The sequence below is a fragment of the Pholis gunnellus genome (assembly GCF_910591455.1).
Source record: "Pholis gunnellus genome assembly, chromosome: 5".
Taxonomy (NCBI): domain Eukaryota; kingdom Metazoa; phylum Chordata; class Actinopteri; order Perciformes; family Pholidae; genus Pholis; species Pholis gunnellus.
The window spans coordinates 452981-476900 of NC_136531.1; the positions used below are offsets into that span (position 1 = coordinate 452981).

The following is a 23920-nucleotide window of genomic DNA, read 5'->3' on the forward strand; positions in this document are numbered from 1 at the left end:
TGTGTGTGTTAGTTAAGGAAAAGGAAAACACTCAAAACAAGGCAGATCCTCAGCGCCGCAGTAAAACACAGCAGCTGTTACTTTATCACACAGAGAAGGTTCTGGTCCTCTGACTTCACACTCACACACTCATGTTACAGTCAACTTAGAACTAACAAGCTTAGAATCACACTCGGACACAAGCCTCTGACTCTGGGATGTCTTCGTAGCGGTCCGAGTGTTTCTTTGAATTTCCAGGTTCATGCTCAGGGACCCCCGTGGTGCCTGTGGCCCTCGTCCAATGAGAACGCAGCGTTGAGTTTGGACCCAAAATCACACATAAGTGAGATTTAACGTCTGTCTGGTGGTTTAGTGTGACTTTAACCCAAATCACGCTGTTCATTCATCATGTGTTCATTCATCATGTGTTCATTCATCACGTGTTCATTCATCATGTGTTCATTCATCATGTTTTTATTCACATGTTCATTCATGTGTTCATTCATTCATGTGTTCATTCATCATGTGTTCATTCATCATGTTTTTATTCACGTGTTCATTCATGTGTTCATTCATTCATGTGTTCATTCATCATGTGTTCATTCATCACGTGTTCATTCATCATGTTTTTATTCATGTGTTCATTCATGTGTTCATTCATCACGTGTTCATTCATCATGTTTTTATTCACGTGTTCATTCATGTGTTCATTCATTCATGTGTTCATTCATCATGTGTTCATTCATCACGTGTTCATTCATCATGTTTTTATTCATGTGTTCATTCATGTGTTCATTCATTCACGTGTTTATTCATCACGTGTTCATGCTGCGCTCCTCTGTCTCTTCTTCTTCTTCTTCTTGTTTTATATCGGTAGAACCTGCTCGGTCCTTCTGCTGATGTTTGAACTTTGTTGCAGTTTAACTGCTGACGTCATCTGCCTGTGAGGCTCTGATGAGCTGCTGGGTTAATAAAATCCAGATGTTTGGTCACTTTCTTTTGTTCTGTTTGTATTGTTAGTTATTGTTCGTTTGTTCTTGAGAATCTTATAAAAACTCTTCTTGCATCTTACAGAGTCGGGTCCAACAACCAGACACGTTCAAATTGAAAGAGTTTTATTAAATATAGTGTTATTAAGTATTCTCAGTAAAACTGCCCCTCTCGGACTGGCTGCCAGACCCGGTCCAGGTATCGCTCCTCGGTGCGCTTCCAGTCTTCAGTCTCGCGCAGAGCCGCGCTGATGGAGTGTCGGGACGCCGCTGTGTCCTGCCTGAGCTGGGCTCTGATCGTCGGGGGCGCCGCCTACATGCTGCGCCAGACGCGGAGCCACACGCGGTACGGCCGCTACTTGCCGGCGGAGGGTCGCTGCTGTCCGGCCCGACTGGGCTGGTTCCTGCAGGAGGTCCCGGCGTTCCTGCTGCCGCTGCTGCTGCTGCTGCTCACCGAGGAGCCGGGAAGGACCGGAGACCGGACCGGGAGGACGCTGCTGCTCTGCACCTTCATGCTGCACTACTTCCACAGGTTACACGAGTTTCTCTGAGTTTCTCTCTTCTGTCTCAAGCTGCTGGATTAATGAGTATGTTGCATGTTTTCAGCTTTGTTGGCTTTTTAAATAAATCAATCTATTCTGCAGCATAAATAGGCTCTAAATGAAGTTTCCTCCTTTATGCAATTATTAGTAGCGCGAGGCAACGATTAACATTTTTAATCTCGATTAAAAAAAGTTCAATAATGAATCTAAAGTAGTGTATTGATCTCTTTTATGTTAAAGTGCTGCTCTATGAACTAAACACGTTCACAGCAGGATTCTCTTGACATGTGAAACGTTCACTGCTGTGAACATGAACAACATGTTTCAGCACGTTTCAGCATGTTGTGTGTGTTGTGTGTTCATGTGAATGCAGCTCTACTCTTCATCACTATGATGATGAAGAGGTGATGAAGGTCACCCAGCGATCACAGAATAAAGACACTCTACCAGTTCAGGAGTATTTTCCCTTTAACTCACGAGATGCAGGCAGCATGTTTCATACTTAATGTGAATATAATTCATACTTTGTTGGCATCTTATTCTGAAAACCGGATGTTCGTCTGAAGAAACCGGATGTTGTCTCACGTTAATCTTTCCGCTAACTTTCAAAGTCCTTCGCTCGCTCTGTGACCTTCAGCGTAGAGGTCACTAACGTGTGTCTGCTGAGTTGAACGCAGTGATGTCCATCAGTCTCCAGTCCTCCACGCTTCAGTGAGCGACGGACTTTCAAAATAAAAACAACACATATATTGTGCAAAATGATTTTTCTAACAGGCGATTGAAATGAACAACATGTTGGGGACATTGGTCTCTGGACCGTCAGGTCCTCCGGTTCAACGGCTTCTCCTCAGAGTCTCCGTGTCTTTCAGTGGTCGGTGAGTCACGGTCCAACATGTTAAACATGGAACCTAGATTCAACACGTTCTACAAGATCAACGCATCAGAGAGGATTCATAGAGAGCGTAGGCTTCATTCATACGTTCATCTAACAGACGTTCTTTAGCTCAAGTTGTTCTTATTTGACAGACGATAGACAGAAACAAAGCAAACTTGTGTGTGTCAGCAGCGTTCAGAAACAAACATTAATATCAGAGAACGTTCAACACGCTGACCAGCAGCAGGACGTCCAGTCAGAGACGAGTCGGGAGAAGGAAACATGACAGCCCATAGTGAACACATGATGAGGAAGTCTTCACAGTCTTTGCTGCTGTTGTAATGGAGGGGCGTCTGATGATGAGGCTGAGAGAATGATGAGTTGATGAAGGTGATGGATCTGTGGAGACTGGGTGGAGATGGGGAGGTGGAGCAGCATGAAGGTCATGTTTAAAGAGACGGCAGCTATTGGATAGAAGAGACCAGCTGACCCACAGCTGGTCCAATGATCAACAATGACAGCATGAATGAGTGATGAGGAGGAGGGCAGATGTTTGAGGAATAAAGTACGCGTTCACTGAAGGACTGAGATATGTAGTTTTGTAACAAATCCAAAGTGTAATCTACCGTAACATCATCAAAGGTGAGTGTGTGTGTGTGTGTGTGTGTGTGTGTTGAGATAGCGAGGTGATGGATCTAGAGTATGTTAACATTATATATCAGCGGACCCAGCTCACACATTTCTTTATGTTTTGGGCTGAGAGAGTTTTTTACATCAGTGCCACACATCCTGTCAGCAGGAGGAACAGCAGTGACTGAGGTTTACAACAGGAACATAAGAAGTGTCACAATGCACATCTGCGTCTGCATCAGGAAGGTTACTCACATTTAAGCTTCCTGTTATTGGCTGTCTCTCTCCCCAGCCCTTCAAAAGAGAAGTCTCACAGAGTAACTGTTTCTTAACAGGAAGCTCAGGATAAGGCTTTGTTTCAAAATAAAATTCCCCAACTCTCTCTGTATGTCTAGGGATGCACGTAGTTTTTCAAAATAAAAGCCCCAGAAGTTAACTGTATCCAACTCGGGTCAATTCTTTGTTCCTAAATAAAAGCCCTGTTAGAGCGCCGTCAGTAACTCCATCCCAACAGGAAGTCCATCCCAACAGGAAGTCCATCCCAACAGGAAGCTCAGGATGTGGGATGTGCACCAACTACCAGCAACAAATGTTCTATTTAATATTATGATCTCTTTATGTGCAGGAACCATTTCTTGGCACACAAACAGTGTAAATATCTGCCGGGCAGCCTCTTTGAACAGATGAGATATCAAAGACTTCAGAAATAGAAATCCAGAGTCCATCAAAGAGGAATCACTGAATCTGCTTCTGAGGAAAATAGAAACGCCCACATTTACTAAAATACAAACCAGCATCTGATTGTATAGGTCTGGTCTGAATCCTTGTGCCGAGTTAATGAAAGTAATACGTTTAATGAACTAAGCCAGTCGATGTGAGATAAAGAACTTCAAAGAATGAGTTATTGACCTTTTAACATCTATTCGTTTGTGTTAGTTGGCCTCCTGAGCATCACTGCTTTCATTCTTCTTCATGACAGGAAACGAGTAATGTCTGTTTTTAAACAGCGTAGAAAGTGTTTTATTTTGAAAGTGGTGTCCAAAGGTTACATGTTGAGGGAAGACGACCACATTAAGGTGAAAAGTTCTAAAAACAGAGGATGTGACTGTTCTGCAGGAGCTTCATCTACGCCTTCCTGACCAGAGGACGTCCCATCCCACTGCCCATCGTCCTCGCCGCCGCCATCTTCTGCTCGCTCAACGGCTTCCTGCAGGGACACCACCTGCTGCACTGCGCCCAGTTTGAGCACACCTGGCTGAGCGACGCTCGCCTGGCTGCAGGTGGGTCACCACAACATCCAGCTTGGCTCTAAATACTACAATACCCATGAGCCTCTAGCAGCCGTTGTCACGGAGAAGAAGCCAGAATGTAAAACTCAAACTGCCAAAGTTAAAGATGAAACAGTCGTATAAGCTCTGTGATTGGATGTTTGCGGGTGAAATGCACCCTGGGAGTCGTGGTTGAACCTTCTATTAAGGTGAAGTGACTAGAACTTTACTGAGATGATAGTAGTTGATTAGAACCTTTAACCTCATCACTCCTCTAGATCTTTAGAGATGATAGTAGTTGATTAGAACGTTTAAACTCATCACTCCTCTAGATCTTTAGAGATGATAGTAGTTGATTAGAACGTTTAAACTCATCACTCCTCTAGATCTTTAGAGATGATAGTAGTTGATTAGAACGTTTAAACTCATCACTCCTCTAGATCTTTAGAGATGATAGTAGTTGATTAGAACCTTTAACCTCATCACTCCTCTAGATCTTTAGAGATGATAGTAGTTGATTAGAACCTTTAACCTCATCACTCCTCTAGATCTTTAGAGATGATAGTAGTTGATTAGAACCTTTAACCTCATCACTCCTCTAGATCTTTAGAGATGATAGTAGTTGATTAGAACCTTTAACCTCATCACTCCTCTAGATCTTTACTGAGACGATAGTAGTTGATTAGAACCTTTAAACTCATCACTCCTCTAGATCTTTAGAGACGATAGTAGTTGATTAGAACGTTTAAACTCATCACTCCTCTAGATCTTTACAGAGATGATAGTAGTTGATTAGAACCTTTAAACTCATCACTCCTCTAGATCTTTAGAGATGATAGTAGTTGATTAGAACCTTTAAACTCATCACTCCTCTAGATCTTTAGAGATGATAGTAGTTGATTAGAACCTTTAACCTCATCACTCCTCTAGATCTTTAGAGATGATAGTAGTTGATTAGAACCTTTAAACTCATCACTCCTCTAGATCTTTAGAGATGATAGTAGTTGATTAGAACCTTTAAACTCATCACTCCTCTAGATCTTTAGAGATGATAGTAGTTGATTAGAACCTTTAACCTCATCACTCCTCTAGATCTTTAGAGATGATAGTAGTTGATTAGAACCTTTAACCTCATCACTCCTCTAGATCTTTAGAGATGATAGTAGTTGATTAGAACCTTTAAACTCATCACTCCTCTAGATCTTTAGAGATGATAGTAGTTGATTAGAACCTTTAACCTCATTACTCCTCTAGATCTTTAGAGATGATAGTAGTTGATTAGAACCTTTAACCTCATCACTCCTCTAGATCTTTAGAGATGATAGTAGTTGATTAGAACCTTTAACCTCATCACTCCTCTAGATCTTTACTGAGACGATAGTAGTTGATTAGAACCTTTAAACTCATCACTCCTCTAGATCTTTAGAGATGATAGTAGTTGATTAGAACCTTTAAACTCATCACTCCTCTAGATCTTTAGAGATGAGAGTAGTTGATTAGAACCTTTAACCTCATCACTCCTCTAGATCTTTAGAGATGATAGTAGTTGATTAGAACCTTTAACCTCATCACTCCTCTAGATCTTTAGAGATGATAGTAGTTGATTAGAACCTTTAACCTCATCACTCCTCTAGATCTTTACTGAGACGATAGTAGTTGATTAGAACCTTTAAACTCATCACTCCTCTAGATCTTTAGAGATGATGGTAGTTGATTAGAACCTTTAACCTCATCACTCCTCTAGATCTTTAGAGATGATAGTAGTTGATTAGAACCTTTAACCTCATCACTCCTCTAGATCTTTAGAGATGATAGTAGTTGATTAGAACCTTTAAACTCATCACTCCTCTAGATCTTTAGAGATGATAGTAGTTGATTAGAACCTTTAACCTCATCACTCCTCTAGATCTTTAGAGATGATAGTAGTTGATTAGAACCTTTAACCTCATCACTCCTGTAGATCTTTAGAGATGATAGTAGTTGATTAGAACCTTTAACCTCATCACTCCTCTAGATCTTTACTGAGATGATAGTAGTTGATTAGAACCTTTAAACTCATCACTCCTCTAGATCTTTAGAGATGATAGTAGTTGATTAGAACCTTTAACCTCATCACTCCTCTAGATCTTTAGAGATGATAGTAGTTGATTAGAACCTTTAACCTCATCACTCCTCTAGATCTTTACTGAGATGATAGTAGTTGATTAGAACCTTTAAACTCATCACTCCTCTAGATCTTTACTGAGACGATAGTAGTTGATTAGAACCTTTAAACTCATCCATATGTGAGCAGCTCCTCCTCCTCTCCGTGACCTCTGTTGTGGTTCAACCTCCTGATCGGAGACTCATGGGAAAGGAGTCAGTGTTTTAATGACTCCCAGATTCAATGGAGCGTTTGTGTGACTCCACATGTGTGGACCAGATGACTGTAAGAGAGTCTGTGTATTGAAAACCTGCAAAGAACTCTCGAAACAAAAGACAACAGAAAAGAAAGTACACAAGAAAACTTGGATACATTGAAACAACAGTGAATCAGGGCCGTCGTAGATAAAAAGTAATAGATGCAAAGCTGGGGGAGGGGTAATATTCAGAAAGAAAACTCTTTAACTGTTAAAGTGAAACCACATCGTTTTCACTTTAACAGTTTATTAGTTTATCCTCAAACAACCATTCGTATGAGAGTTTCCTACTGAAGTCCAGCAACACGGGTCAATTTGAATGAATACACTCGTTTCAAAATAAACTCTTTCACAGGAAACTCAGTTCGGTTTAGCCAACAAAAGGACGTAGTGAGGTCCAGATAAAGATGGTGGTTTTGGGGTTAAATTCTCTCCAGAAGTGACGTCACTGAAGTACAGAAGTTACAGGACTAACACAAGTCAACGTTGCTCTGCTGGCTGAACGACGGTGGTTTGTTGGACCCAACACGTCGTCGTACATTTAAAGGAGCCGCTGGCTTTTATTCTTATAACTCTATTTGATCATTGTGAAGGTTTCCTTCTCTTCGTGGTCGGAATGATCGTCAACATCCACAGTGACCACATCCTGCGAGACCTGAGAAGACCTGGAGAGACCGTCTACAGGATCCCCTACGGTACCACAGATCCTGATCCACACTGGATCCTGATTCACTTTAGAACCTGATTCACTTTAGAACCTGATTCACTTTAGATCCTGAATCACTTTAGATCCTGATTCACTATAGAACCTGATTCACTTTAGATCCTGATTCACTTTAGAACCTAAATCACTATAGAACCTGATTCACTTTAGATCCTGATTCACTTTAGATCCTGATTCACTTTAGAACCTGATTCACTTTAGAACCTGATTCACTTTAGATCCTGAATCACTTTAGATCCTGATTCACTATAGAACCTGATTCACTTTAGATCCTGATTCACTTTAGAACCTAAATCACTATAGAACCTGATTCACTTTAGATCCTGATTCACTTTAGAACCAGATTGACACCAAATCCTGATTCACTTTAGAACCAGATTGACACCAAATCCTGATTCACTTCAGATCCTGATTCACTTTAGAACCTGAATCACTTTAGATCCTGATTCACTTTAGATCCTGGTTCACGTTAGATCCTGATTCACTTTAGAACCTGATTCACTTTAGAACCTGATTCACTTCAGAACCTGATTCTCGTTAGATCCTGATTCACTTTAGAACCTGATTCATTTCAGATCCTGATTCATTTCAGATCCTGATTCTCATTAGAACCTGATTCATTTCAGAACCTGATTCACTTCAGAACCTGACTGATCCTTTATTTCTCCCTTTAGGGGGGATGTTTGAGTTTGTGTCTGGCGCCAACTTCTTGGGTGAGATCCTGGAGTGGTGTGGTTTCGCTTTAGCCTCGTGGTCTTTACCCGCCACCGCCTTTGCTTTCTTCACCGTGTGCTCCATCGGGCCCAGAGCCTACCAGCACCACAGGTAGGTCTGAGTCCCCCTCCCTACAACAGAACAGGTCCCGTCACAGCCTCCATCTTGTCCCCCATTAAAGGATGTTGGCAGCTAGACAATGACAGAGTCACAGAGTTACAACATTACTCTGGAGGAGTTTGTTGAAGAATAAGCTGACGTGACCTCATATCATTTGTTATTTTGACACGGTGAGAGGACCAGACGTCAGACGTTAGAACTCTGACACTCTGGATCTGTTGTGAACTAAGAATAAACATTCATTCTGCCACAACGAGTTCAGGTCTGTGAGACTAGAACATCCGCTAACGTTAGCTCGCCAGCTAAAACAAACCACAGTCACAGTAAACTGGGCTGGTTTTCTAGAAACAGATGAATTATCAGGTTCTTTTGAAGTGGACTTCAAGTGAAATATGAGTTCAGTTGTTCGTCACAGCTGAAACAAAACGGTTCATTTTTAAAGTCATCTCTTTAACAGTCTGAGTCTGAGTGCTGTTGTCTAATATCGTCAGTGGGGGGATCAGGTCTAACGGGATTGTGGGTCTTGCAGAGACTACCAGCAGAGGTTTGAGGACTACCCTCGCTCCAGAAGAGCCGTCATTCCTTTCATACTGTGACCGGGAACCACATCTGAGCTCCTGGTTCCATCTGCAGCTTCCGGAGAACAAGAGAAAAACCCGAGCAGCCGATGACGAGCACATTACTGCAGCAGCGTCACCTTCACGTTTATTTTGTTGCTGATGCTTTTGTACTTCAGTCACATTTAGAACGCAGGACTTTTACTTGTTAGTACTTTTAAATTCAGGGCTTTAAACTGGAGACCACTTTCAAAAATCTTCTTCAAAACCATCTTTTGGTTTAAATTGAATTTTGTTCCAACAAACCAGCCTCCTGTATATGAAAACCTGGTTCAGGGCTCTGATTCCTGACTCGCTGTGGGGTTCCCTCCGCGTGAGTGCGTGTCGTACTGGTGGCTGTTTTAACTTTACTGGTTTGTTTTAATAAATAAAATGAAGTTCACAATATGAAAATGATCAAAGACTTAATAACCAGAGGATGATAAGTTAGAGAACACTTCAACAATAAAATGATTGTTTTACGTCATCTCAACAGTCTCGTCTGTGTTTCATAGATGGAAGGAAACAGATATGCAAATGAGTCTCAGTAAAGCAGGTCAAGTGTATTATTTAGAGAAGAGAATCAACCAAATGTGGCAAAAACCAGCTGACAGAGAGGAGAGAGAGAAGAAATGTAGTTTTTATAGGTCTCGTGTAGAAACATGGAGGATCAAATATACGTTGATGTGGTATTTCTTTAATAGAGGAAACATGCAGAAGAGAGTCATGTGAGGAGATGTGTGACTGATATAAAGCACGTCTGTGGCCTGGATGAGATGAGGCCGCACGGTGACGGGCTTCAGGCTTTAAGAGCAGCGGAGCACTGAACGCATCCTGCAGCAGAGACAACAACATCCCATAATGTAGTTTACACAGTGGAGATGCTGGCAGCGCTGGTTGATCTACGATGGGCATGAAGTCCTTCAGTCAGATACAAGAGTCTCTGATCAGCTGAGGCTGAAGACAGGAGACAGATATGAAGATGAGCATCAGGGAGGCAGAGCTCAAGTCTGTTATTTGGGAAGAAATATCAAACAAATGTGGCAAAAAACAGGTGTGACGGAGAAGAGAACGAGACATTTATATCATATTCACAAGAGTACACGGGTTAGGAAGTAGGAACAAGGACAGAGGAGACAGTGTTGACACGGTTAGAACAGGGTGGTGTTTCATAGAGTTTGAGTTAAATGCAGGGATACGGTACTTTTGTATATACATATATAAATATATTATTATTATTGTTTGGTTTGTTTTGGGGTAAATATGAAGTCTATTCTCTGAGTCACACTCCGGACCTGAAGGTGGCGGCAAAGCGCCGGAGAGCCGGAAGACAACCACTGAAAGACCAGAAGAAGAAGAAGAAGCAGAAGAATTGACGTACGTCAGACATCTTACGTTAACATCCACAACAAACATGGCGGACGGTGAGTTTATTGTAGTTCCATTGATCCCGTTGTTGCTGTTTTTTAATCGTATTTAGTTTGTTTGCTGCGTGTTTCCGGTTGTGTTTCATAGTTTAGTGACTCGGTTTGAAACACACCGTGGATTTTACCCGTTAGTGACGTTTATTCACCGGACAGGGAGCCTGAATGTGATGCTAAGCTAGTTTACCGCCGCTCGTAATGCGGATAAAACACAAGACGAACGTTGTAATGAGTTGTGAGTAGAGACGTCTGTCCGGTCAACGGACACGGAAGTAGGTTTAGAGTGAAGAACGTTCACAAACTTATTCAACACTTTGTGTTACATTTGTCTCTTTAAACGCGTCATAAGCGCGACAGTTTTACTGCGAGACGTTTAAACAGACCTGCTGAAGGTGTGTGTGTGTGTGTGTGTGTGTGTGTGTGTGTGTGTGTGTGTGTGTGTGTGTGTGTGTGTGCGCGCGCGTGCGTGCGTGCGTGCGTGCGCGCGCGCGCGTGCGGGCGTGTGTACACACACCAGACCTCCTCTGATGGAATAACTTCCATCAACAGAAGTCTTTAAAGGTTCAAAGCGTCTCGTTTGTCTTTCAGATCACACAGACGCAGACACGTCCATGGAGGGACACACTCCCGTGAGTACTACACAGAGTACCACAGAGTACCACAGAGTACTACACTGTACCACAGAGTACCACAGAGCCAGATGTTTAATCTCGGAGTCCTGTACAGACTGAGGTCAGGACGTGATTAGCCTAGCTTAGCACAAACACAGTAAACAGGGGGGAACTGTTAGCCTAGCAGGAGCTTCTTGCTGTGTTTAAAGTTACAGCTGATGATAATTATAAAACATGAAGAAGTACTCGATCATTTACTCAAGTAAAAGTACAAAAGTATTATTGTTGGAATATACTCAAAGTAAGCGTTGTCATTATAGAATATATATTATATTACTGCATTCATGTGTTCATCACTTTAAAGCTGGAGCTCATTTTAATGACTTCATATCATATTACATCATTTATTAGTTCATTAGTAATCTGAATCTGTAAAGTAACTAAAGCTGTCAGATAAAGTAGAATATTTACTGTGAGATGTAGTGAAGGACGAGTAGAACGTCGTAGAAGTACAAGTATGTTCAAACAGTACTTGATCTGTGTCTGATTGGTGATGATGAATAAACACGAGTTCTCCTGCAGGTCTCTGAAAACCCTCACGCAGAGTACGGACTGACGGAGAACATCCAGGTAACACACACACACACACACACACACACACACACAGAGATACACACACACACACACACAGACTCACTCACTCACTCACTCACACATACACACTCTGAGGTGAAAAGGCAGACTCCCAGCATGCTTTGCTGCTCCTCAGAGGACGGTGGAGAACGAGAAGGCGGGCTCGGAGAAGATCTCGAAGCAGAAGGTGGACCTGCAGGCGCTGCCGACCCGAGCGTACCTGGACCAGACCGTGGTCCCGATCCTGCTGCAGGGTCTGTCGCTGCTCGCCAAGGACAGGTGGGACACTGGTTCAAGGTGTATACACAGAGAGCTCGTTGTGTTTGAATTCCCACTGAATGAATGAAGAGTTTCCTTTCTGTCCTCCAGACCTCCGAACCCCATCGAGTACCTGGCAGCGTTCCTGCTGAAGAACAAATCCCAGTTTGAAGAGAGGAATTAAACTGTGAAGTAGAAACTACACTGTTGTTGTTGTTGTTGTTGTTTTTTAACCAGAATAAACATGTTGACGTGAAAGAGGAGCTGCTCTTTGGGATTTTATCATTTATTCAAATAGAATCGGAAATTTATGAAAAAGAAATTATTTTGAGTCATATTTTCATTCAGACGGCAACAAAATGTTGAAGTACTGCTGGTGTGTGACTGTTTACTGACACTGACCATCTGCTTTAACTAGTGGCATCAAAACCATCTTAACCAGTTAACTAGTGGCATCAAAACCATCTTAACCAGTTAACTAGTGGCATCAAAACCATCTTAACCAGTTAACTAGTGGCATCACCACCATAACCAGTTAACTAGTGGCATCAACACCATATTAACCAGTTAACTAGTGGCATCAAAACCATCTTAACCAGTTAACTAGTGGCATAACCAGTTAACTAGTGGCATCACCACCATAACCAGTTAACTAGTGGCATCAACACCACCATAACCAGTTAACTAGTGGCATCAACACCACCATAACCAGTTAACTAGTGGCATCACCATCTTAACCAGTTAACTAGTGGCATCAAAACCATCTTAACCAGTTAACTAGTGGCATCACCATCTTAACCAGTTAACCAGTGTCATCAAAACCATCTTAACCAGTTAAGTAGTGGCATCACCATCTTAACCAGTTAACTAGTGGCATCAACACCACCATAACCAGTTAACTAGTTGCATCAACACCACCATAACCAGTTAACTAGTTGCATCAACACCATAACCAGTTAACTAGTTGCATCACCACCATAACCAGTTAACTAGTTGCATCAACACCATAACCAGTTAACTAGTTGCATCACCACCATAACCAGTTAACTAGTTGCATCAACACCATAACCAGTTAACTAGTTGCATCAACACCATAACCAGTTAACTAGTTGCATCAACACCATAACCAGTTAACTAGTGGCATCATAACCATCTTAACCAGTTAACTAGTGGCATCATAACCATCTTAACCAGTTAACTAGTGACATCAATAGAGGTCAGAGCTTTTATTCTGAAAACCGCTGAGACTGAACCAGACAGGAAATGTGCTGTAAAACCAAAATCCGAGCTGAAAGAGTAAAACGTTTGATAGAATTATTTTGATTTCTTCACAGCGATGAATCTGATTCTGTTTAATCTTTGAAAGAGACGAGAAGTTTCAAACAACTTCATCATATTTTGTTCTTTTAACGTCCGAATAATTAAAATATCTCCGCACAGTTTGAGTAATAAAGACAAAATATTACAAGAAAAGATTTCGAAAGATTTGGGAAGAAAAGTTTATTTAAAGAACAAAGTTATTTCAAAACGCCAGAAAAGAACATTTTATAATGTGTCCATGTGGGTCCTAGACCAGAAAAAACATTATTATTATTATGAGTTCCTTTCTTATAAATTCAGTGTAATTATGAATCTACTCACAGAGGCTTCGTCTGGAGAAGCTTTCGCTGATCAAACTGTCTCATTATTTATCATCGTCTACGTTCTGTCCTTGAGACTCTGAACCACAGCTGAGCCCCGTTACAGCTCATGTACCTTCATCAGTGGTGGCCGTCAGGGCCTGCAAAGCCTTCTCTGCCTAAACACAATCACAATGTTATAGCTATTTTATAATTTAATAATGTTTCTTAAATCATAATTTATATAAATATTGTTCCCATTATCTTATGTTCTCATTGCACAGCTACTGTGCTCCTCAGCTGCTCTGCTTCAGTGCAGCTTGTTTTAAGTAGAGCTTTGATCCAATCAGAGTTCACCTCTGTGTCTCTAGGTAGAAGAATCCATGTGCAGGTTAAGTGAATGGGGACGATGTTGTTGATCGTCACAGTGTTCAACCAATCAGATCTTTAGTTTGAGATTGTTAGACGCGCCAGAGCGGCCTGCAGGCCGACAGCTACGTCAGCATTAGCAGCAGCGCTGCAGTGAGATTCTGTGCTGTGATTGGTCAGTGGGCGAGCACGTGACTGTCGTGAAACGAAACTTACAGCAGAGGCTTAGTCGAGTAGTAAGAGTTCAAATTGAAAGATATGAATGAAATTATGATATTTTTAGATTTTTAGATTTAAATTTTTTTTTTACCTAGCTTTGTTTTTTAACAATCAATCGCTGAAACTGGAAGAGAAACGGATTAGTGAGTTGGGATTTAACTCTTAGTCAACAAAGAAAGGAGGATGTGATCAGCATTTGGTAAATCAACTGATTTGTTTTTTTACATCTAATATCTGAACGGCCCCTGAGTGTGCAGCAGAATGTGTGTTGCTGCTGTTGTTTTTCTGTTAAGCTAGTTAGCCTAGCCTTCAGCTGTTTTTTGTTCCGGTTCTTGTTGTTCCGGTTCAGAGGTCACACAGACCGCTGTCTCCTAGTGAGCGCAGGAAACATTATATTTACCACAAGTTAAGCTTCTGTATTTTCCAAATGCACGAGTGTGGAGGCCCGTTCTTTGTTCCTTCTCCTGTGTACTGGGCCACGTTACGAGGCTCCGTTTCTGACTCACACATTAAACAGTCCAAATGATTGCTCTGCCGTCACTTGATTTATTTATTTTCACTTTTGACCAAATGAACAGCCAAACATCATCAGTTTAACGTGAGGTCAGACTGTCCTGATGCCCCGTTCTACACAAAGGAAAAACCAACTCCAGACTCAGTCCACCTTTTCCTCTTATACCAGCTGATCCTCATCTGATTAATCACAAAAGTTCCTAAACAAAAATAACTATACAGAATACACATTTAACCTTCATTCATAACTTAAGAATGTGTTTAGGTCATACAAATATGTTCGCAAAATTAGAAATTATGATTTGTAATCAAAACTAAATATATGGTTCCAACAACTAGTGTTATTCAAACGTATTGTTCGGTTTGTAAGCCTCGTACCGAACGGTTTAATACGAATACGTAACGTTATATAGTTACAGCCCACGAAACGAATAATAACCGGAGCTGTGGCGCCATCGTGTGGTTATAAGGTGGTATTTCAGCAGTGAAGGCCCAGGTATGAAACGCACGGCCCGCCACTGACCTTTATGCATGTTTATTCATTCATCTGATGATTATTTTATCAACTAAACTTTGGTCTATAAAATATCAGAAAATAGTTTGAAATGTTATAATAATAACCCGACGTTCATATTTTATGCATCTAAAAGCATCTAAACCTGGAACCACAGAGCGTTTAGTGTCTTCACTTAAATAACCGATGATCAATCAGTTATTTACTGATCGTTGTTCTGACCCTGGATCATTTTACAGATCAAAGTAGTGACATAAAGACTGAAACATATAGAAACTGTTGTTCATATATAACTTACATTGTTTTTATTTCTTCAAATAAGAAAAGTTTCCAAACAATAAAAATACAACATCTAATCTTTGGAGCTTTTTTCGGTGTTCTTTCAGTCTGAGCAGATAACGCTGTAACGCCCTCCCTCTAAACCCCGCCATCTTTCTCGCGCTCCCTCCAAACCCCGCCCCCTTTCTTGTTCTCCCTCTAAACCCCGCCCTCTTTCTTGCTCTCCCTCTAAACCCCGCCCTCTTTCTCGCGCTCCCTCCAAACCCCGCCCCCTTTCTCGCGCTCCCTCCAAACCCCGCCCCTTTCTCGTTCTCCCTCTAAACCCCGCCCTCTTTCTTGTTCTCCCTCTAAACCCCGCCCTCTTTCTTGCTCTCCCTCTAAACCCCGCCCTCTTTCTCGCGCTCCCTCCAAACCCCGCCCCTTTCTTGCTCTCCCTCTAAACCCCGCCCTCTTTCTTGCTCTCCCTCTAAACCCCGCCCTCTTTCTTGCTCTCCCTCTAAACCCCGCCCTCTTTCTTGGCTATCTGAGCCTCTAACGTTAGCCGTAGCCCGCTTCACTGACTGACACCAACAGGAGGCCGGTGTAGCTGTTATGTTATATATATATATAAAAAGAAGAACGGGCTGGTTTACATATAACTGTCTTTTTATTCAAAATAAATCCCGACTGCAGAGTGAAATCTGAGAGCAAGCAACAAAGTGCAGGCAAAACAGTTAGAGGAGCGGTGAGAGTTCAGAGGGAAGTGAAATCTATAAATGCTGCTCTCAGATTGAAAGAACACTCTGGAATAAATCGCTCCGTAGTAGTTTATCCACTTATAAGACATATTAAAGTTTTGCTGTTGGATTCATAAAAAGTGCAGAATCCACTTCATCTTAATGGATTTGTGGATTATTTCTTCTGCAGGTTTGTTTCATTGTACCAGAAGAAGAATGATCGTGTCAGGACGGGATTATTACAAATGATTGATTCAATGTTAATTCTATGAATCAGCTCCCAGAGCAACGAATCACAATCAGCTGGTTTAGTGTTGAAGTAAACAACTTGCATCATGTGTCAGGTCACATGACGTACAGCAGGCTGTGAGAACCAATCAGGACAGAGACAGTAACAAGAGAAGCTTTGCAGGTTGTAAATTGAGTGATGGGAGCGTCGGCCTATCACACGCAGCCGTCACAGATCAGAAACACACCTGAGCAGGTGACCTGCTGCCACCACCACCACCTGTCCTCTGTCTGCATGACATCATTTCCTGTGAGTTCCCCCAAAACAGACTTTTAAAGACGGCCGCAGGAAGTAGTCTGTGATAAGATAACGACGGTGACGATAAAGACAAGGAGGCGGTGTCAGGTGAGGTGGGCGGGGCTTCCTCTCAGATGTAAAACTGGTGAGCAGCCAGGTTGTCCATGAAGGGCTGAACCAGGAAGTCAGTGGAGAAGTAGAAGACCAGGCCGAAGGTGATGGAGATGGGCAGCGCCGGCAGAGCCTTCTTAAAGATGGCCAACAGCAGCAGAGTCAGGCACAGACCCTGAGAGCACAGGTGTGTTACAGGTGTGTTACAGGTGTGTTACAGGTGTGTCACAGGTGTGATACAGGTGTGTTACAGGTGTGATACAGGTGTGTCAAAGGTGTGTCACAGGTGTGTTACAGGTGTGTCACAGGTGTGTCACAGGTGTGTCACAGGTGTGATACAGGTGTGTTACAGGTGTGTCACAGGTGTGTTACAGGTGTGATACAGGTGTGTCACAGGTGTGTCACAGGTGTGATACAGGTGTGTCACAGGTGTGTCACAGGTGTGATACAGGTGTGTCACAGGTGTGTTACAGGTGTGTTACAGGTGTGTTACAGGTGTGATACAGGTGTGTCACAGGTGTGTCACAGGTGTGTCACAGGTGTGTCACAGGTGTGTTACAGGTGTGTTACAGGTGTGTCACAGGTGTGTCACAGGTGTGTTACAGGTGTGTTACAGGTGTGTCACAGGTGTGTCACAGGTGTGATACAGGTGTGTCACAGGTGTGTTACAGGTGTGTTACAGGTGTGTTACAGGTGTGATACAGGTGTGTCACAGGTGTGTCACAGGTGTGTCACAGGTGTGTCACAGGTGTGTTACAGGTGTGTCACAGGTGTGTCACAGGTGTGTTACAGGTGTGATACAGGTGTGTCACAGGTGTGTCACAGGTGTGATACAGGTGTGTTACAGGTGTGTTACAGGTGTGATACAGGTGTGTTACAGGTGTGATACAGGTGTGTTACAGGTGTGTTACAGGTGTGATACAGGTGTGTTACAGGTGTGATACAGGTGTGTTACAGGTGTTTTACAGGTGTGATACAGGTGTGTTACAGGTGTGTTACAGGTGTGATACAGGTGTGTTAGAGGTGTGTCAGAGGTGTGTCAGAGGTGTGATACATGTGTGTTAAAGACACAGAAGAAGAAGAATCACAGGTTCACATTAGATTACATCACATGGTAACATGAAGGAAGTTTGATATTCTGTTGTAAAAAACTACAACTTACGATAAGAATAGCGACGAAGCAGGCTAGCGTTGTGTTCCAGTCTCCACCCGTCGCTGCAGCTTTTCCTACCAGAACGCTGTAGAAGATGAAGTCACCGAGACCGAGCTTCACTCCCCCTGCAGACATTGAACGCACCTTTAATATCCTACAGATATTGAACACACCTTCCACCTCCTACAGACGCTGTGTTTTCCTACTCTGATATTAAACCTTAAACTACGCAGTCAGCTGATTTAAACTCACTTTCTTCCTCCAGGTCGTCTTCTGGAAACGACCGGGACTGCCGGTTCTCAGGCTCCGCCCCCCTGCTGCTCTGCTCCGCCTCCTCGTCTGAAAAACAAAATGGCGAAAGGAAGTGAGTCACCAGAATCATAAGAAACTAATTGATTCATTTCATGTTTCAATATTTATTCAGATATTTTACTGTATTATTGATTATTGATTTCACCTTCTCTTATATGCATCTTACAAAGTCATTTTACAGCTTATTTACTTTATTAATTAATTTGGCATTTAAAGACCAATTGTTCTGTGATGATGATGTTGTTACTTTTTCTAAAGAAAGTAGAAGTAGCTAATTAACTTAAACCACCAGCAAGTGATTCTATTATTTGTGACTAAAAATGTATTGATTTAAACTTAATAAATCAAATCTCATTTTTAAGAGAATAAATGGAATGATCACATCCTTAAAGGGAAAATATTAAGAATTAAAAACATGAATATAAACTAGTGTCCATTAGGTTGATTCATCAGATCGTACAGGGGTTCATGATATTGTGTCCACCCGCTCATTTCCCATGATCCCTTGCAGTGAATAGCTGTTTGTGATGTCCGACCTGTTTCCTGTCCGGAGCGCTGAGCGTCCGCCGGGCTCGCCATCCCCACCGTCCACATCATGGCAGCTGAACACCGACAGGTAAATCAACAGGTAAGAGACTCATCATGGAACTTCCTGTTATCATCAAATCAATGTGAACGTTTGTGTTCGCTTCTTCTTCTTCTTTTAAAATGGACTCACAGGAGTAGATGAGGGCGGGGAAGATGGGCTCGTTGCGTTCCTGAGCCGTCTCCACCAACATCCTGAGAGGACCTTTAGGGGACAGGACGGCCACCAGGTCTGCAACAACAATAACAACCAGAGCAGTGCATGATGGGAGACTGAAGTGTCAACGAAATGTCAGTGTGAACATTCAGGTCTCTTGTGTTCATCAACCGCTCCTCACCGTAGACGGAGATGGCTCCCAGGATGACCCAGGCCGACCACTCGGGCAGGTACTTGATGAAGACGAGGGCCATGAGGGCGCTGATGAGGATCAGGTAGGCCTGCTGCAGCTGGAGGGGACCCTTCCAGTGGATGCAGATCATCCCCACCGCCCCGAAGTTCCAGATGATCACGCCGACCGTCGGGTAGTCCACCGCCAGGTTGTACGTCTTGAACACTTCGCTGGGAATCGGAGGAAGACCACGATGATGCACCTGAACTGTTTGAACATGGTTCCTCAATGTGCCAAAAAACTTTTAGAACCTCTTTGAAAACTTAAAACTCTGTCCCTGTTTGACCTGCAGGACTCACCCCAGATACATGAAGCTGAACCAGAAGAGCAGCATGAGGGAGGACAGGATGAGCCAACCGTGGATGAACTGATCGACACAACACACCAAATCAGCAGCAAGTTATGATCAGACTCTATGCAACATGACCACCAGATCCAGAGAGGACGCTACATAACGCTACATTAGAATACATGAGGCTACATGAGAATACATGAGAATACATGAGGCTACATGAGGCTACACGATGCTACATGAGAATACATGAGGCTACATGAGGCTACATGAGAATACATGAGGCTACATGAGGCTACATGAGGCTACATGAGAATACATGAGGCTACATAACCCTACATGAGAATACATGAGGCTACATGAGGCTACACGATGCTACATGATGCTACATGAGGCTACATGAGAATACATGAGGCTACATGAGGCTACACAATGCTACATGAGGCTACATGAGAATACATGAGGCTACATGAGGCTACATGAGAATACATGAGGCTACACGATGCTACATGAGAATACATGAGGCTACATGAGGCTACACGATGCTACATGAGAATACATGAGGCTACATGAGGCTACATGAGAATACATGAGGCTACATGAGGCTACATGAGAATACATGAGGCTACATAACCCTACATGAGAATACATGAGGCTACATGAGGCTACACGATGCTACATGATGCTACATGAGAATACATGAGGCTACATGAGGCTACACAATGCTACATGAGGCTACATGAGAATACATGAGGCTACATGAGGCTACATGAGAATACATGAGGCTACACGATGCTACATGATGCTACACGATGCTACATGATGCTACATGAGAATACATGAGGCTACATGAGGCTACATGAGAATACATGAGGCTACATGAGAATACATGAGGCTACACGATGCTACATGAGGCTACATGATGCTACACGATGCTACATGAGGCTACATGAGAATACATGAGGCTACACGATGCTACATGAGATTACATGAGAATACATGAGGCTACACGATGCTACATGATGCTACATGAGAATACATGAGGCTACACGATGCTACATGAGATTACATGAGAATACATGAGGCTACACAATGCTACATGAGGCTACATAAGAATACATGAGGCTACATGAGGCTACATGAGAATACATGAGGCTACATGAGGCTACATGAGAATACATGAGGCTACATGAGAATACATGAGGCTACACGATGCTACATGAGAATACATGAGGCTACATGAGAATACATGAGGCTACATGAGGCTACATGATGCTACATGAGAATACATGAGGCTACATGATGCTACATTATGCTACATTATGCTACATGAGAATACATGAGGCTACACGATGTTACATGACGTTATATGAGGCTACATGAGGCTACATGATGCCTTCTAAATACAGCAGTACAACCTGCCTCCAAACTCGCCCCAACACTCCCATCATGCACTGCTTCCCCTGCTCTCTGCTAGATCTGGTGGTATTTAAACCTTGGCTTTAAAGAGTTCTTATTGAGACGGGTCCCGACGGGGACGTTTCTGACCTTGTAGCAGCGATACTTGTAGAGGACGACCAGGAAGATGGTCATGACCACGATGACGCTGATCATGATGATGGTGTTGAGGATGGAGTTGAGGAGCCGGCGGCCGACGGACGTGGTGTTCTCCGTGAACGGCGTGTAGATCCTGTGGGGGGGGCAGACACAAAAAACGAGGGTTTAGCTGAGGGCGGAGGACTCGTACACGTGGCGTACCGAAGACGTGCGGACCTACAGCTGCTGGTCGGTCTTCTCCGTGTAGAAGCTGACCGACTTGATGGTGGCGACCACCACCACCATGCAGAGGGTGACGGGGACGAAGAGCATGATGACGTGTTTGGCTCCGTACTTCAGAGTCAGCTCTTCATCGTCTGCGTCGACCTCCTGATCCGAGCCGCCGCCGCCACCGTCCGCGGCAGCCGGACCCGCCCTCCTGCTGACCCCAGACTGACCACCAGAGGGACATTCAGCAGGAAATACATCAACAACATTATGACTATTATGGGCTTTATTCTTGATTCCGTTACCCTTTTGGACGGGGTGTCGGCGGGGGGGTCGAGGTCAGGGTCTGGTTTGTAGGAGGGCACCGCCGGACTCTCAGACGGGACCAACGCCGTCCTCTCGTTGTACGAGTCCTCGTCGCTGTCCGAGGTGTTCATGACTGGAATCACAGAAACACCAGCAGACCATGTGACAACAGGCTGAGCACAGACCCCCCCCCCCCCCGATCAGCTGTTTGCTCTCCACACTTCACTTCAGCAGGTCATCATGAACTGAGATCAACGTTTTTAATCTTCACTTCATCAATATTATTGTATTTGACGGCAACATACCGCTAAGGCTCATGGGATACGTAGTTTAGTGTTTTTGTCACACGTAAACAAGTTCAACGCTTCAAAAAATGACTTTCTGTTCAAATAGTTTTGTTGCAGCTCAAGTGTTGAATGAATGTAGTCTTTGTTTCATCTATTTAAATGTTGTCCAGCAGCGACATTAAGGTATGAATAAATATATACATATATACATATATATAAATATATAAATATAAAGGTACTTGAACTTAAAGAAGAACAGCAGACGATGATTTAAAGGTTTAATTATCGTAACATTGAGTTCAGGTTGATGAGCAGAAACCTGTTAAACTGTAATAAATACTTTAATAATCAGCCAAAGCATTATTATTACTAGTACTACTTCACCCTGTTAGTGTAATAACGTCTGTTATCAGCAGTACTGCAAGTATTCACATAGAATAGAAATACTGCAATATATAAATACTCAAAGCTTCACTTGTGTTTTATACGATATATACGTATTTAGTTCGTATTTAAATCCATAAAGATGCTTCATATTTTACCAGCTGATGTATTTTGTGTCTAAACTGGAGTAGAAATATATAAGTGAAGTACAAGTACCTCGTACGTGTGTTTATGTCACATGTGTTACTCTACGTATTCTTTAAAGACACAGAATATATTATTATTATATATACTATTAATGAGGTAATACACAAAACACTGTGTACTGTTATTAAAGTATACAGAAGTATTCAAAGAAGTAAAAAGTCTTAAACAAACGCCATGTACATGTATATATATATATATGTATAACTATATATATATATATGTATATAGTTATACATACATATATATATAAATATAACTCTCTATATATATATCTATATAGTTTACCTGGAGTTCAGCCGCAGTAAACAGAGAAGAAAAGCTCACAAAGTAAACCGAGAACCCGGAAGACGGTTAATCAGCTGACCGACACACCACGTGATCTGCGGGGACCGTCACGACGTCACGTGGTGTTGTCTGTCACGTCTCTACTTCCTGTTTACAACAGTGCATTCATCTTGTTTGTTACATTTTATATATGTTCTATTTTACCTTCCGCAGTACTTTGAATATTATATAATATTTATTTTATTTAAACTATTGTTGATAAGTATTATTAAGTAATATATATTTAATACGTTATAATGTTTTCAGTGCGGTGAGTCCTCCGGTGCAGGAGGGGGCGCTACCGGCGATGTGCTGGTTTAAACACAGAAGAAGAAGAAGAAGAAGAAGAAGAAGAAGAACGCGGATGAGTCTCTGGAGGAGCAGCTGGCAGACCGGAAGCCCCGCGGGTCCGGAGGACAGACTCTCCGCCGGTGACTGCTCCAGGAAGCCGGGCATGCGGTGGTCCGTGTCCCACCCGCTGCTGCTGGCCGTGCTGGCCCTGCTCCGGTGGCTCCTCTGCCGGTTATGGAGCCTCACCACGGCCGCTGTCAGAGCCGAGCCCCGAGCCGCGGAAGAGCCGGGCGGAGGCAGCGGGACCCCTGCTGCGCTGAGGATCGATGAGGACGAGCAAGGTATCCGATGTTTGGCGTGAGAACGTCTGGAAGAGTTCTTCTGACTCCACGGTCTATTAGTTTAGGACCAGGACACTGTGGAGCCCGTTTCCTCCAGCAAAAAACTAAGAATACAATAAAATACAATAACATAAAATAAATAAAATAAATAAAATAAATAAAATAAATAAAATAAATAAAATAAATAAAATAAATAAAATAAATAAATACTTCACACTGTTTATATATGACACGCGTATAGAACTAACTTCACACTGTTTATATATGACACGCGTATAGAACTAACTTCACACTGTTTATATATGACACGTATTGACTTTTCATCTACGACGCAGATGTTTTCTGACAGTTGTTGATATTTTGTATCTTCGTGTCCACCAGCAACAGGAAGTACTTCGACTACGTTTACATGCACACTGATATTCTATTATTAAATTATAATGTGAATATAAAAATCATATTGTGAATGAGTTCTTATAGTGAATGGATGATAGAAAAGAAGGAGAAACATCATGACGGACTTGGATATCAACATATTGCATACAGTATATATATATATATATATATATATATATATATATATATATATATTTCTGATACAGCTGATCAAAGGAATCAGCAGACTGATCTGTACCTCCAAACACCAACACACACTGAG

The 23920-nt window shown here is 42.5% G+C and overlaps 3 protein-coding genes across 3 annotated transcripts; 2 read left to right on the plus strand and 1 right to left on the minus strand.

Moving 5' to 3' along the window:
• Window positions 1-1219: 1219 nt before the first annotated feature.
• On the plus strand, window positions 1220-9311 carry LOC306696495 (3-oxo-5-alpha-steroid 4-dehydrogenase 2-like; the record flags this gene model as incomplete). The annotated part of the gene is made up of 5 exons (XM_079160127.1): window positions 1220-1500; window positions 4131-4294; window positions 7275-7376; window positions 8080-8230; window positions 8769-9311. 5 exons carry the CDS (start codon window positions 1220-1222, stop codon window positions 8833-8835), a joined length of 765 nt encoding a protein of 254 aa, XP_079016253.1. The 3' UTR covers window positions 8836-9311.
• An 896-nt stretch (window positions 9312-10207) lies between these two features.
• On the plus strand, window positions 10208-12022 carry dpy30 (dpy-30 histone methyltransferase complex regulatory subunit). Its single transcript, XM_079160134.1, has 5 exons — window positions 10208-10259; window positions 10848-10888; window positions 11453-11500; window positions 11640-11782; window positions 11873-12022. The coding sequence occupies exons 1-5, from the start codon at window positions 10250-10252 to the stop codon at window positions 11943-11945; spliced, it is 315 nt and encodes a 104-aa protein (XP_079016260.1). The 5' UTR covers window positions 10208-10249; the 3' UTR covers window positions 11946-12022.
• Window positions 12023-15756: 3734 nt separating this feature from the next.
• Window positions 15757-22676, minus strand: psen2 (presenilin 2). Its single transcript, XM_079160121.1, has 11 exons — window positions 22592-22676; window positions 21428-21561; window positions 21136-21347; window positions 20907-21048; window positions 19366-19433; window positions 19016-19236; window positions 18811-18909; window positions 18629-18694; window positions 18033-18119; window positions 17790-17905; window positions 15757-16802 (listed from the first exon to the last, which is right to left on the minus strand). Exons 2-11 carry the CDS (start codon window positions 21557-21559, stop codon window positions 16647-16649), a joined length of 1299 nt encoding a protein of 432 aa, XP_079016247.1. The 5' UTR covers window positions 21560-21561; window positions 22592-22676; the 3' UTR covers window positions 15757-16646.
• Window positions 22677-23920: the final 1244 nt, after the last annotated feature.

Excerpts from the sequence above, each read along its gene's own strand:
- dpy30 (XM_079160134.1), top strand. Across the intron at positions 10,889-11,452 it reads CCATGGAGGGACACACTCCC|GTCTCTGAAAACCCTCACGC; the intron begins GTGAGTACTACA and ends GTTCTCCTGCAG. Across the intron at positions 11,501-11,639 it reads GACTGACGGAGAACATCCAG|AGGACGGTGGAGAACGAGAA; the intron begins GTAACACACACA and ends GCTGCTCCTCAG.
- psen2 (XM_079160121.1), bottom strand. The coding sequence starts at position 21,559 with ATGAACACCTCGGACAGCGACGAGGACTCGTACAACGAGAGGACGGCG. Across the intron at positions 19,434-20,906 it reads ACAAGTATCGCTGCTACAAG|TTCATCCACGGTTGGCTCAT; the intron begins GTCAGAAACGTC and ends TGTGTCGATCAG. Across the intron at positions 18,120-18,628 it reads GCGCTCCGGACAGGAAACAG|ACGAGGAGGCGGAGCAGAGC; the intron begins GTCGGACATCAC and ends TTTGTTTTTCAG.